Consider the following 15169-nt stretch of genomic DNA (forward strand, 5'->3'; position numbering starts at 1 on the left):
ACTTTTTCATTGCAGATAGTGGCATATTTGCCTAATAAACCCAATTACAAAGTTTCTAAAATCACCTGTACTAATGATTTCTGCCAAAAAAAAAAGAAAAAAAAGAAAAGAAACAACAGTGATACTTTAAGGCTATGCTCCCACACAGTGTTTTTGCTCAGATTTTGTAACCAAAACCAGGAGTGGATTGAAAACACAAAAAGGCTATGTTCACACACTGTTTAAAGAGGACCTGTCACCCCCGCACGCGCTCCTCAGATGAGTCCAACACTCATAGAGAATGACAGGAGAGTCCAGCGCTCCGTCATTCTCTATGAGCGTTGGACTCATCTGAGGAGCGTGCACGCCGGGCTTCGGGCGCCAATATCTCCGTGACCCGACCATCTCCAGAAGCGGGACCCGGCGGGATCACGTGAGTATAGGGTGCTCTAACGGGGGGTTGGGAGCCTGTCACCCCGTCACCGGGGGTGACAGGTTCCCTTTAAGTTTGAGTGGATGGCTATTAAGGCTATTGGGTTATTAAGGTTTAGAAAAAAAATGTCTGCTTGCTTTCTTCAATTTTTCCATTGAAGTAAATAGTGCTCAATTGAAATTACCATACACAACCTGAGGACAGGGGTGGCGCTGTTTTGCCAGAAAGTAGCTATTTTTGTTCTAATCCTGAAAAACCCTCTAAATTTGAAGCCGATAGGTGAATGATCTGTCATTCATGGAACGATCTCTCTGGAACAAATGTTCCCAGTGTGTCCTTCACCCGGTGTTATTGATTAAATATGGCTTGTTTGACCTTTTGTGAACCACAATGTGTGGCTGTGTTTGCAGACTATCATTCATCAGGTGGGGTTTTAACCATTAATCTACTTCTGTCCAATGTGTATGGCCACCATTAGACTTACAGTGGTTGCTGCTTATGATAGTAGTTGTGTAATACTAAACTATTCCCCTCTATAGACGGGCTCACATATCGCATTGACAGACCTTATTTATGAGAGTTTGTATCAGAACATGTATTTATGCCTAGCGGCATATTGGTAGACATTGTGTCTAATGGTATATGTGCTTAAGCAAACAAGCACTTAGCTCTCCTTTGTCCTGATCAACAACAACATACTTTTATAGATGTAGAAAACAATATTCCTGTTAGTTGTTCACGGAATACAGTAACTAATGTCCCCAAATCGTCAGGGAGCACTTCAAGTAAAGCAGTGTCATGCTATAGCACTGGAGCTACATGAGCGAGGGTGTATGTATCATTGAGACAAGTATCTCATCCAGCTGCTATGGAGGGCCCAAAGCTTATTCAGATTCAGGTTGGCCAGATCTTAGTATAGTAGGTAAAAAAGGGTGTCCTTAAAGGGGTTGTCCAGTAAAAGCTTTATTTAGATAAATATACCCAGGCTGTGTGTGTGGGGGGGGGAGGGGGGGGGGACGCAACCTGACAGTGCTTAGCTTCCTCTCTTGCCCACAGCAATGCTGTGTCTCCACTGTGCTCCATTTCCTGGTGCTGAGGTCGTCCTGAGACACTTACCCTCAGCCAATCGTTGGCCACAATAGTGTCCCACCTCATCCAGTGATTGGCTGATGGCAGTGTCTCCTGCCAACTCCAGAACCAGAAAGTAAAGCAAATTGGAGATTGGGACAGAGACTGTGGGGGAGCGAGGGAGGTAAGTACGGTCTGTTTATGTTTGGTGCTGGGGCCTGGACAACACTCTCTCTACTTCCACCCATTGCAATATTGTGTAGAACAACATGCTATGTAACTTTCTTCAATGATGTTGGTGCTTGGGGCAAGGATTATCATAGGGGTATGTGGCAAGCTAAAACAGTAATGGGGTACTGAATGAATATTAGAGTCCTTGGCAAATGTCATTGCAGACTCCTATTAGCCTAGAGGCTATCCAGCTATCTGACAGATCAGCAGCACTATAAGTGCAGTCATGCTTGGTGCCAGTGAAATATCTTAACTGTGCAGTCATCTTATCATGCACACTTCACAAGTACATGCTTTACTTATAATATGTATACAGCGAGGGATCAACAAACGCATCAGTACGGATCGGTAATTACTGCATTTTTTCCTCCATTTAGAGTGTAGATGGGGAAATACGCTACACATCTCTATATGACTACAACAGTCAGAGGGAGGCTAAAAGGGTGTCCTTTTGTCCCTTGTCTGGCCGATATACATTAACTAAGAATTAGGGATGGAAAAGAGTAGTAGACCATACTGTTTCTATGGATGTATTGTGTAAAAAGTAATGTATATGTTAAACTGATGCCATATTAGCCTACCAGTTCTTCCACTCGAAAAGAATCGAGTGGAAGCATCCATCGAAAGAAGTGTTTTCATGACATACGCATTAAACAGATGCTATAATAACCTATGGGTGACCAATGCGTCAGACAGGGCCTAACAACATCCTTCCTCACCAATAGGCTATACAGGAATCTATTCAATGTGTATAATATTATTCTAAGGGCGATGGATGCCATTGTTGGGCAGCCACCAAAGCCTCCATTTATTCTATTTGTTGAGATTTTTTTTTTTTCATAGTGCATACAGTGCATCAAATGGAAGCCATGTGAACCCAACCTCAGTGGCAGATGCCTGGCTCTGACAAACTGGGATTAGATGGGGTTCAGGACTATGTCGTATCATGTCCACCCATATTTTAAAAATCATTCTTAGAGGGGTTATCCCAAGATAAAAAGTTATCTCCTATCTACAGAAAAGGGGATAACTATTAGATCAATGGGGGTCTTACTGCTGGGACCCCCACAGATCATACTTTTCACTTCCTAAGGGGCTTCTAAAATTTGCCATGTGCCAAACCGTAGACAGTAAATGGAGCGGGGGACAAACATGTATGCCTCAACTCCATTCACGCAGGGGACAACTGGGACAGTTGACCTTCCTTCTTGTGATTGATGAAACGCTCAGTGGTCAGACTCCCACCGAACAGCTAGTTCTCCCCATCTTACGAGTCTCAGGATAACTCACTAAATAAATATATTGAAAAAGGGAAATGTTGAACTGAACTCTTGACAGATCCCTCTACATTTTCAGTTCATCTTTCTTGTAGTGCCGGTGCCCCGCTCCCGAGGCGACAACGCACATACGTGTCCTATGACCAGGAGCATAGAGAAACCCATCAATGTTTTATTTGGGACCAATCATCTTATTTTCTGTATAATCTACAGTTACAAGCATATCCCTCTCCAACAAGGGACTTCCAGGAGCTGCATTAGGCGGATATGTCACAAGACAAAATAGTATTAAGTACCGTAGAACAGCCTCCCGTCATGCTGCTGGGAAATAAGTGCATTAATAATGCATCTGTCATTACGTCTCATTTCTCTCTATGAAATTCCCCACCAAATATAAGCGTCACATAATGGAAATTGTAACTGTGTTTTCTATAGACGCGCAGCGGAGACGCCGAGATACATTGTGTTCCTTTGAGAGTTGCTGGTGAAATTAAGGTTTTAGTTCAGAACTCGACTATAGAAAAGTGAATCCCTGTTTGCAGCTTGAAAAGAGAACACAATTAAAAATGATATCGGCATTATCTCGCCTCCTGGCTGGCAAATAAATTCTTAAATAGCTGATTAATATCTGCCAGAAATATTTATTTTCCTCCTGCCTTCAATAATCACTTGATCATAATATAAGAGTGACTGTGCATTGGCACAATGCCTGGCGTCCCCCCCACCCCACTCGCTTCTCTCTTTTCCATATCTCTTTACAGCCAGTAACAATTGCACAATATTCTCAATATGCAAATGTCTGCTTTTTTTCCTTCTTATTCCGACGCTTTATATAGGATAAGTCCAAATAAGACTGATTAAACCAGCAGTCCATCCTTAGATTTCTATTTTTTGCACAGTAGGTAGAGCATACCTCACTTAGCATTTTCAAAGGTAATAATGAAATATGGCATCAAATATCTACTCGCTTTGTTAAACATAGAATTTTTTTTTTTTTTTTTTTTATTTCTTTTTTCTAACCGCATTGCTAGTCTTGGTTCACCGATCAGCGGCGCCTCGTGGTAACGTGACCCAGAGAGTGATATTTTAAGTGCTGATACACAGTATGTTATTAGAATGATTTTTTTTTATTTCTAATCACCTCTATTGTATAGGAGTGTTTGTCTAGTGTGACTGCCCACCAATTTAGATTTCACACGTAGAGATATTATTTCGTTCCGCTGTGTCACCCCTGCCGTCTGACCAGTTGGACTTTCAGACACGTACGTCCAGGGCTTAGAATAGAATATCTGCTAAATAACCTCCTGCTGGGGAGCTCTAAACACAGAAAGAACACATATTTTTACCCTTACAGAATAATGGTTCATTTTCTATGTTTTGTATGTTGGTTATTGCTATTACTACCTACATATTAACTGATTGCTAGGCTGATTTTCTACACAACAGGTAGCAGTTGTCTATGTTATTGCCAAGTGCCCATTATCTGACATTAGATAGAGCATTGTAGAGTTCTGTTAACTTTCAGATACACGTTGCGTCTCCATGTTGGTGCACCTAGTATGGGACAATTGGCATCTGCCTCATAAGGGGGTTTGCCTTATTCTGGATCAACACAGTAGGGTTATAGGTTGAACTTGATGGACTTTTTTCAACTTTATCAATTTTGTCACCCCTGACACTAAAGGTCCTTTTACACCGGCCGATTATTGTTCAGGAGTGTTGCTAAAAATGTTCCTTCAGCCAAAGATCGGCCCGTGTAAAAGTGACAGCGATCAGCTGAGGAGCGGGAAAACACCTGATCCTTGGCTAAATGCATTTTTTGTAATGCTTTAAAATTTATTGGTATTGACCGCACATCTTCTTGTGGATGTACGACCTATAGTAAAGGAAAACTAACAACATGGATATGCATATATCTGTACTGTCAGTTTCCAGATCACAAGTAATACATACTTATTTCTAGCACTGCTGTGTGATCTGGATTCACACCCTCCGGCTCTCCCGTCCTGCTCTGCTGCCGCTTTCTCTAGCTGTCAATCATTCTGGAGGAGGAGGCGGCCTGAAGATACAGCAGGGACCGGAGAGCCAGAGAGTGGGATGTAAGATCACACAGAACCATGCTAGGTAAGTATGCACTGCTTAGTTTTCTTTCCTGCACAAACGATACAAAGATCATTCGTGCGGCCCGGACTCTGTATTAATTGTGCCATGTGAAGGCACTGCAAACAAGCTCTGATCTTGCTGATTGTAGCTCGTCTGCATCCTTGCTCGGCCCCATGTCGGGCCTTGTAAAAGAACACTAAGCTCATGGGCACATGCCCACCATCCCTTATGGTTATGCCCCCAATGACATCTGACTTTGCTGCTTCATTTTCTCTATTTTCCACATAGAGTGAATATGTTTCAGTCATTTATATATTTTCGTCTTGTATTATGTATAATTGAAATATAATTTGCTCTTTCATTTCAGATAAACCAGGCAATCATTTTCAAAGCCCTCAACCCACATTACAGGATGGTGAGTACCCCACTTATTTCTTACAATGAGCTGGATTGGTCATAGTACTGTATCGCTGAGAGACTGAAGTATCTTGTATAGGATTCTTTTATCTGGCGGGATAATAGGCTGAACTGGAATCACGAACGTCTTTTTTCAACCTTACAAACTATGTTACTATGTATAGAAATATCATCTTTCTCAAGTATGACCTGGGGGTCTCAAGAATTGGAGCGCTATGGCATCATTTAATAGGGTTCGGAAGGTGCCCAGATAAAGTTGTATGTTCATTTTTAGACATTATACATCGACAGAACAGGTTATAACAGTGGAATAAGATGGACGTGAGTGTACTTAGCACAGATTTGACACACGCTGAAGATGTATCATAAATTTATTTATGTCAACCAGTCATGTATTATATATAGTGTCAGAGGTGGGGACCTTGGGACTGCCGGAGGAAATCATTGTGACATTCTAATCTGCAGCCACGAGCATGTCCTCATTGATTTTGCAAATACAGGTCATGTCCATCATTGGGGATTATTATCGTTTAACCCATGTAAAATATAAGGCTTAGCGGCAAAAGTGTCAGCAAATGCAGTGGCCCTTGTTCTCTTAAGGAACCATTACTGTTTCAAAACCAGAGTCCACCCTGACCCTATATACAGTGACTTACTGCAGTAACCTATACCCAGAGGTCTGGTTGGGTGCGTATGTGCACCACTTTCCATGTGGCTTCCTATGATGATGGAATGCAAGCATTTTCTAATTAAATCCCGTATGCTAATGCAATACCATTAAAAGGTTTGTGGGATGGTGGCAACATATGGTTGGATGATTGAGAGCTGCTATGTAATTGTATTTAAGACTGAACATAGATTTGGGCAATGAATTAAATTAATGAAATTGGACGGCTCTATTGATTTAAAGATCCATTTCTTTTTTTACTCTTCTTTTTAAAATTAAATTAAAATCAATTATTCCCTGTAGTGATAACGTGACTTATTAAAGGGCCTTCAAACAAGGCAAAAGCAATGAAATTTCCCTTCTCCTTAGCGCCGTACAAACCAGCGTTGCTTTTCTCATCTTCGGTTTTGACAATGAAGAAATATTTTTTGAGGTCAAAATGGCTTCTCCGCTTCTAGTTATGATACCTCTAGTTATCTCTGTAAGGGTATGTTCACACTGAGTAAAAGTGGTGGAATTCCGCACGGAGCGTCCACCGAGGCATTGCATTGACACATTGAGGAAGGCGGGATTCCGAACGGAGCCCGTGGTGGGGGCTTTATGCGGAGTTCCTTCACTTTTACTCAGTGTGAACGTACCCTTAGGGTCCTATTACACGGGCCCGATCATTTTAGTAAACGAATGCCAATCTTCTTGGGCGCTCATTTATTGGACCTATTAGATGGCCCGATAATCAGGTAGTAAGGGCTGTATGGACATCGTTAGTGATGTCCATACAGCCCTTGCCCAAATACCTGACACCTTACCTCTCCCTGCTCCCGGTCTTCTCTCTTGTGCTCCGCAGCTTCCTGGTCCCGATGGCAGCAGCGTCTTAGCGGCCTGTAAGCTGACAGGCCGCTTAGACACTGCTGCCGCCGAGACCGGGAGCTGCGGGGGAGAGAAGACCGGGAGCAGGGAGAGGTAAGGTGTCAGGTGTGTCGGCAATCGTCAGCCGTGCATCACGTCGCCCAGTGATTTTAGGTCCAAACCTAAATCGGCTATCAGACGATGATCGTTGCCATCGGCTGATCGTTGTCTCTTTTACATAGAACAATATTCGGCCAATTATCACTATGTGTAATAGGGCCCTTAGTGTTATGGTAAATTCACATAGTCCAGGGTTGCTTCAGATTTTACCTCTAGATTTGTGCAGGCAAAACCCAAAGAGGACTATAGTAGCAGGAAAATGGATAAGATTTTAAAGGAGTTATCGCAGCATCTAAAAATTCTACCTGCCACTTTCTAGGTCCATTGCATTACAGCTTGATAGCTTTGTCCAGGTTTGAAGGGGACGAGCCAGGTCAGCATGTGCCAACCAATGGTTTCATGTTATGCATCCCCTTCAACATTGCAAGGTTGTTGGCCACCACATGCCGTATTTACCCAAGTGACGGGCAGAGCTAGTGGGCCGTGTTGGCACAGATCCAGAAGTAGAGTGGCAAGAACCATGTTATACCATAGATGTTGCCATGCTGGGACAGCCCAACAGATTTCCCTGCAGATTGCTCATGGATCCGCTGTGGACTCATGTGAACTTGATGTATCTCAGGGACAAGCCTGTAGATATCATGTTGTACAGTATTATATGGTTAGGCATTACTTTGAATATTATATTACCTAATGCATCCCTAGTAATGCACTAGTGTGATATATTATTGAAATCTTAGACAGCGCATTGTCGTATGACTGATGAATTGTGAATACGCTTAGACAGATAATTCTCTTAAAGCCTATTGATCAGAACATTATAAAAGACCCCAGCATGGTTGAGCACTCGCTATAAACCCTCATGGATGCCAGAAGCCTCCAGAGTGCACAGACTAATACATATTGCACATATCATGCAGTGTACATTCAATACATTTCCTTAGAATATGTAAGATTTATATAGAAAGGTCCAGATTTATCAATGTGCCTGATCGGGCTGATTTTGCCCACAGCAACCAATCACAGTTCAGCTTTCATTTTACCAGAGCTCATTAACATATGAAAGCTGAGCTGTGATTGGTCGCTATGAGTAAAACAAGATTTTTGTTTCAGACAGATTGAGAAATATGGGTGTAAAGGTGGCCTATATACACCTTCAACAACTGTTGGCTGACAGTCATCTCTCCTGTCTTCCCCATACACATAGATGTTCCGCTTGGCCGAACGTTCCTGTGTTCTCTATGTGGAGGGATAAGCCACAGCTACAAGCTCTGGCGGCTTATTTCTCCAAGAACAAAGGGGTCGGGCAAGACCAACCCCTCTTTTCACCCACATTGAAGTGTTGGTTGACCCTATATACTTTATACTGATGTCCGAACCCACCAGTACATAGTATATGGGAACACCAGGTCACAGTCTGGGCTCAAAGTTTAATTCAGTGAATGACTATTAAAGAAAGTCTAATGCAAGTGTTTTTGCCACCTAGCAATATAAAATGGGGTTTTATTATTTGTATTATTTTTTTACCCTGTGCTTTAGCTGTGTCAAAAAATAGTATTGATAGGAATTCAGGAGATGATACTTCTCTCGATGTCCCAGATTAAGTAACAAGTAACAAAGGCGAACCTATACAATTTACCACTACTTGATCTACTTTAGCTTCTTTGTATGGGCCGTATGAGCTGACTAAGTATACGACCCTATTGCAGAACGGCGGTGGTAGATTTTTAATACCGCACATTATTAATCCACAGATCTTACATTACTTAATAATGACTTCTCCTCTGTGAGCAAGGAGGTCCTGGCTCACCTGGGATTGATGGATTCTGCCAATTATCCTTGAGATGAACCTATTCTAAATGATGCGTCCCAGCAGAGCAGCGCTCCATCCCTCCGTAGTGCTATTTTCAGAGTGATGATAGGCTGTGGCGTTCAGCGCTCTTGTTGGTAGACGTTCCCCGGTGACTGTCTCCGACTCGATATCACTTGTGCGTTGGGACGTTCTCCAGGGAGATATTTTGATTGTGTTTCTTTTTTTTTTTTTCTTTGGGGGGGGGGGTTTAATTTGCGGTCTTGGACTCTTATTGTTTCAGACCTCAATGAACGTTTAAAAAACCTGAGGAGAGATCTATTGTACGGTTTACCTTAAAGTAAGGCGTAATGCTCCAAAACACTAGCAAAAACCTCATTGTGTTACCAGTGACAAATGACTAGGGCTCATTTATAGGAAAGAGCTTTATGAAATGGCTCAATTATATCAATATGGGATGAATAATAACCCAGAACACTGCTGGTTTAGACACAGAGGACTCATTTAGACCATTCACACAGCCAACTCTTAAAGGAACACCGTTAAGGAGAAATTGGACAATTTGCAGCACATTGTTGCTTTTTTTGTTATAAAAAATTAAATGACTCCAGTTGTCCGAGGACTTCAACCAAAGCAATCTTTACACAGGCCGCCTCCATGTCTTGTGTTTCTTAAAAGACTTGATAAATCCACCTTCCTTATAATTTCTGACATATTATAGGTGCTATAATTATTATATTGAGGTCCTCTAACATCAGCTATTGGATTATTTTAGATTGTTTTTTTCTTTTAATTGTATATCCCCCCCCCTTCCCAATGTGGAGATGGAAAAGTGCAGGAAATGACTGTATATCGGCCAAAATGCAGACATTTTTGTGCATTTCCATAGACATGTATGTCTTCAACCTGTCAAAATAGATAGGAGAACAGACATGATCTCCATTATCTTCAATGGCATGAACATAGTCATCTAGTAACTCCATTCAGATATATGGCTGAGCCTTTGTGCATTTTGTCTTGGACTCAAAGGTGCCGCAATCCCTGCTTCTCAATGCATATAGGCTTGTAAAATTATCCAAACTTAGACACTATCTACAATGGCATAGCTACCATAAAGGCAGACCATCCCACTGCTACAGGGCCTTTGCCCTAAGGGGACTCTGATCTGGCCATTTAACTGTGAGCGCTCATAATGAATGCTCACAGTTAAATACTGCAATGCTCTGACTTAAATTGGCCAGTGGCAGCATTGCTCCTCCAGCCACAAGTGGCCGCTCTCTGTCCCAGCTATGATCAAGGCTACTGGCTAAAAACGCATCTAATGAACGGTTGAGCTGTCGCCATGTTTGCGATTCAGTGCTGTAACATTTTTCTTTCTCAAGAAAGAAGGAGCACCGGGGTATAGGCCTGTATAGTTTTTTGCTATGAAGCCCCATGATACCTAACTACCCCCCTGACTAGCTTGCGATCTCTGCCTGTCTATGCTCATTTATGTTGGCATTCCATTTTAAACAGTTGCCAATGTATACATGCCTCAGAATTCAGAATCATAGTGTGAACAAGCAAGAATGGATGGGTTGGTGCATCCAAGTAGAGGTAGATTTTGGACCATTGTGATCAGAATGTAATTGTGATGGTTAGAGGTGTGCATGACAGTAGCCGAATCACAAAAAGTCGACAGCCCAGTGATCGAAGTGGATCTGGCTTCTAGAGTTGCCAATAAAGTCTTGAATAGAACACTTTCTTTATGGGGCCCATACACAGTACATGAGATGTCAGTTGATTTTTCAGCTCGAAAACTGAGTTAAGGGTCCCCATTGTCTAGCGCTTCCCTACACTAGCACTGAATTAAAATCTATAGTGAAACGTACCACATACAATGCCTGTCGGTTTGTGCCATTTTGTGGGGTCCATTGACTTTTTGAGTATGATAATTTCCCAATGGTCTTCCTTCTGGCATATGGGTCTGAGATGGTTACCTTGAGAGACCACCATGCCAATGCAATGAGTCTTATAGACCATGCAATGCTTCCTGGGAAAAAAAGGTGTATATAGTTCCCCCCTACAATTGAAAGAGTTGGCTTTCTAGTGGCGCCTATTGGAGTTAGCAACTGTGCCGGAAAAAAATACATGTTACTAAATTAAGAAACAAAAAGGCACGTGGCAATAATTTGTCAGGGAAAAAATCCGAGTGATTTATGGGAGACACTCGCTGATTGGCTCAATGTAAACTGCGGGTCTAAATGTTGTCAGAGGATATTATGCAGTATGTTGAGTTAAAATGATATAAAAGTAATCACTTTCCAGTTCATGCCACATTGTCCTTGGCATTATGTGCACTTGTACCATCATTCGTGATTGCGGGAGTATGACATTTATTTGCATACGCTTTCTGGCAGTATCTCTTCCCCAGTCAGGTCAGCTTCTGAGCAAATGGATCCGTTCCTTGAGCTGGAGACATTGCTGTCTGCGAGATAATTAGAAAATTTCATCGTTTAGTGTGAGCTTCTCTCGGCTGCTAAATGACTTTGAAAATTCACTGCAATCGCTGTTATTAGAGGAACTAGAAGACTGCCATTCCCAATTCTTTCCTCATTGCCGTTCGCTTTGTGTGCATGCCAAAATTGGGATTATTAACTCGTAATTGACTTTATCCACTGTTTCTCTGCCATTGGTCTAAGTGCTCATCTTCCATTTATGGAGGTCTTAAATGTACCATGTTTATATGTGGTGTATGGAGCTAAAAGTTGTGGGGAGGGAATCATTATTAAAGAGACATGAAAATATAAAATATTTTCTGTACTGTGAAATGTAATATATTGCTCCTTTTAGGATCGGGGCACTGCAATCTATAGGATTAATGACAGGAAGTTAAAGGGGTCCTGTCATGTTGAAAATGTACTCAGATGGGTAGACATCAGTTTGTAGAGCAAAAGGAGCAAAGAAGCCTTATATATAGTTATATGGAAAAAGATTTAATATTTTTGGTATTTATTGATTTAAATCTCAGCTTATGCAGAATGTATTAGTCAAGTGGGCGGTTCTACTGAGTAATACCACTCACCTGACTATTTGGCCCCCAAAAAAAGGAAATTATATGTATAAATGTCCCGTTATACAGATTTCTATAAATTCGCTCAGCAAATCTTGCTCTATAAGGGTCAGTTCACACTGAGCACATTCAATGAAACTGTCTGGAAGGGTATGGGAGGGCTTACACTCCTCCGTTTATTCCCCTCTCCACGCAAAGAATTGACATGTCAATTCTTTGAGTGGAGAGGGGAGGAAGCAGAGGCGCGGGAGCCCTCGGATACAGACACTATGGGACACAAAGGCAGGTAGAATTCTGCGGCAGAGAGCTCCACCATGGAATTCTGACGAATTTGCTCAGTGTTAACTGGCTCTAACATGATGCCTGCAGATTAGACTGCATCTGATATCTGTGTATATAGAGAGCTGTCAGTTACTGAGTAAGACCGCCCACTTGACTACTTAACGCAGAATGAGCAGAGGCTTACATGAATAAATGCTACTAAATCTTTCCCCATATCAATCTGCTCATCTCATCCTGCCCCAGTGTTGCATCATGTAGATATATAAATTAGGACCAGGTTTTGTTTAGCAGTTGAGTGTAGTCTATTGTTATCAGCACTTTCCTACACAGGAGAGGGGGACTCTGTACTTCTTTAAAGGAGAAGTCCGGCAACTTTTTTTTATTTAAGTGTTGTATTGCCCCCCCATAGTTATACAAATCACCAATATACACGGGAAATGCATATAAAGTGCTTTTTTCCCTGCACTTACTACTGCATCAAGGCTTTACTTCCTGGATAAAATGGTGATGTCACGACCCGACTCCCAGAGCTGTGTGGGCTGTGGCTGCTGGAGAGGATGATGGCAGAGGGACACTGAGGGACACAGGGCACTGGATTGACACTGAGCATCCCTCTGCCATCATCCTCTCCAGCAGCCACAGCCCGGACAGCTCTGGGAGTCGGGTCGTGACATCACCATTTTATCCAGGAAGTGAAGCCTTGATGCTGTAGTAAGTGCAGGGAATAAAGCACTTTAAAAGCATTTCCTGTGATAAGTGTATATTGATGATTTGTATAAGTTTTGGAGGGCGATACAATACTTTAATTAAAATTTTTGCCAGACTTCTTCTTTAATGGGAAGTTAAAAAAAGCAGTTCACTACTTTATCCTACAAATCTATCCAGAACTATTACGTATGTTTCGGTGAATGATTTTAACAGCTTTTTTTTTTTTGTGTGTGTTTTGTTTTTTAATAGAAAATAATGAAAATAGTAAAAAAGACTAAAATCACTTTTTATAATCTACACTATATTATAGATGATTGTTAAAAAGCTTTCAAAGCCTCTACCTGTCATTTTTGAGTAACGTACAATGCACTTACATGTAAATGACAGAAACCTTGATAGAACCCCGATCAATGAGATCTGTCACGAACCATCTGGATCCATGGTATGACACATTTGGTTCGGCACCATGGCTTTCATTAGAAACAAAAATACTTTGCACAGCATTATCAAATGTTGGGAGACCCCCCATAGACATGGAGACCTTTCCTTGTGTTTGATGTAATTTATAACAGAACCAAGTTACAGTAGTTAGAATGGATTATTTTCAAATGGATCCCACTGTATCTTAAAGGGGCAGCATGGTGGCTCAGTGGTTAGCACTGTTATAGTCCTTGGATCCTGGGTTTAAATCTAACTAAGGACAACAGTATGGAGTATGTATGTTCTCCTTCAATTTCCTACCATACACCATAAATATACTAATATGTTGGAATTTCTTGGAATTTAGCCTTTGAGCCTCATTGAGGACCGGGACCTATGTAAAGCCCCTATTACACAGGGAGATTAGCAGGAGCAAGCAAGTGCCGACCTGTCAGGTCAGCGCTTACTTTCTCCTCATTCCCCATTCCCTGACGGTGTTATTACATGTTGGCGGGGGGCCGTAATCGCGCATCGTCAAATCGTCCGGACAGCCCATAGAAGATAGGGGCAGTCTGCTGCCGATTGTTGCTATTTGGACCGTTGGTCTTTCAACATGTTGAAAGACACTGAAAGAAAACAATCAGCCGACATCGTACATGTTGGCTGATCGTCGCTATTTAGTACACAAAGCGATTATCGCCGATAATCGCTCAAATACGGACGATAATCGCTTTGTGTAAAAGGGCCTTAAGTGATTACAATATCTGTAGATCATTGTAGAATATGTTTGCACTACATAAACAAAATATAAACAAATTCAGCCCCCCCAATGACTTTGGAAGTATGAACAGAGCCAAAACAAGCTGTGCCTACACTTATTATCTTGGGTCCAACTGCAGCATAATGAAGCAATGTAACATTTTTACCTAATAGGGGCAATGCAGACCATTAGAGTTTCCTTATTATAGATCGCAGCATGTGTTCATTTTCTATTGATATTTTCTTTTCGACGCTCTAAAAAAAAAAAAAAAAAAACAACCTTCGCTCTGTTTCCGCGTAACGTAATTTGTGGATGTATTATACAGTAGGCGTCTCTATTAAGTGATTTATCTAAATTGGTTTTGCATCTTGCCTGTGCAGTAAAATGCACCTGTTCCGAATTAGCCTTCAATTTCCAGACATTTGTTTTTAATTTAGAATCGCTGCTTTAAATTCTCCTCTCCGGACCAGGTGCAAATGAAATGGCACCGTAAAGACACCAGAATTTTCACCATGGAGGTCAATAAAGCTAGCCACACCTGCTCTCCGCAACTAAATCGGCCCAAGACGGGAATAGCGAGCCGGCTGCAGTCTAATGTTAGCATCTTCTGCGAAATCAAAGGGAACCAGAACTCAGACATTATACTTTTTTTCTTCTGAAAGAGCAAGTTGACATGTCAGGACTTTGTGTCTACCACCTGGGGAAGCAATGTTTTGAACATGTTCTAGGCCATTATAACAGAGGAGATTGCCTCTCTGTGTTCTTATTTCGGGGTCATTTTATACACAGTGGTAGACTATAAAACACACATCTGAGTATATGGCGGTCTGACAAGATCTTAGCTGAATGTTTGAAGGTTGAACCTGTGATCAAATTTGTTCTCTGACACAATATGTATAGGAACCAGCCTGGGCATTGTATTAAAGTATGTTCCTGTTTGGAAAAAACTAGGTCAGTAGATAATTGTACAGTACGTGTTTGGCCGTAATGCCCGAG

General features: G+C 41.7%; 1 protein-coding gene across 2 annotated transcripts in view; it reads left to right on the forward strand.

Moving 5' to 3' along the window:
- Positions 1-15169, forward strand: part of AGRN (agrin) — a 352404-nt gene that overhangs the window by 127417 nt on the left and 209818 nt on the right. For both annotated transcript variants that reach the window (XM_069948832.1, XM_069948833.1), the window contains exon 3: positions 5459-5506. In XM_069948832.1, the coding sequence (XP_069804933.1) occupies positions 5459-5506 (48 nt within the window). The remainder of the gene's footprint in view (positions 1-5458; positions 5507-15169) is intronic.

This window comes from Dendropsophus ebraccatus, chromosome 12 (assembly GCF_027789765.1).
Source record: "Dendropsophus ebraccatus isolate aDenEbr1 chromosome 12, aDenEbr1.pat, whole genome shotgun sequence".
NCBI lineage: Eukaryota > Metazoa > Chordata > Amphibia > Anura > Hylidae > Dendropsophus > Dendropsophus ebraccatus.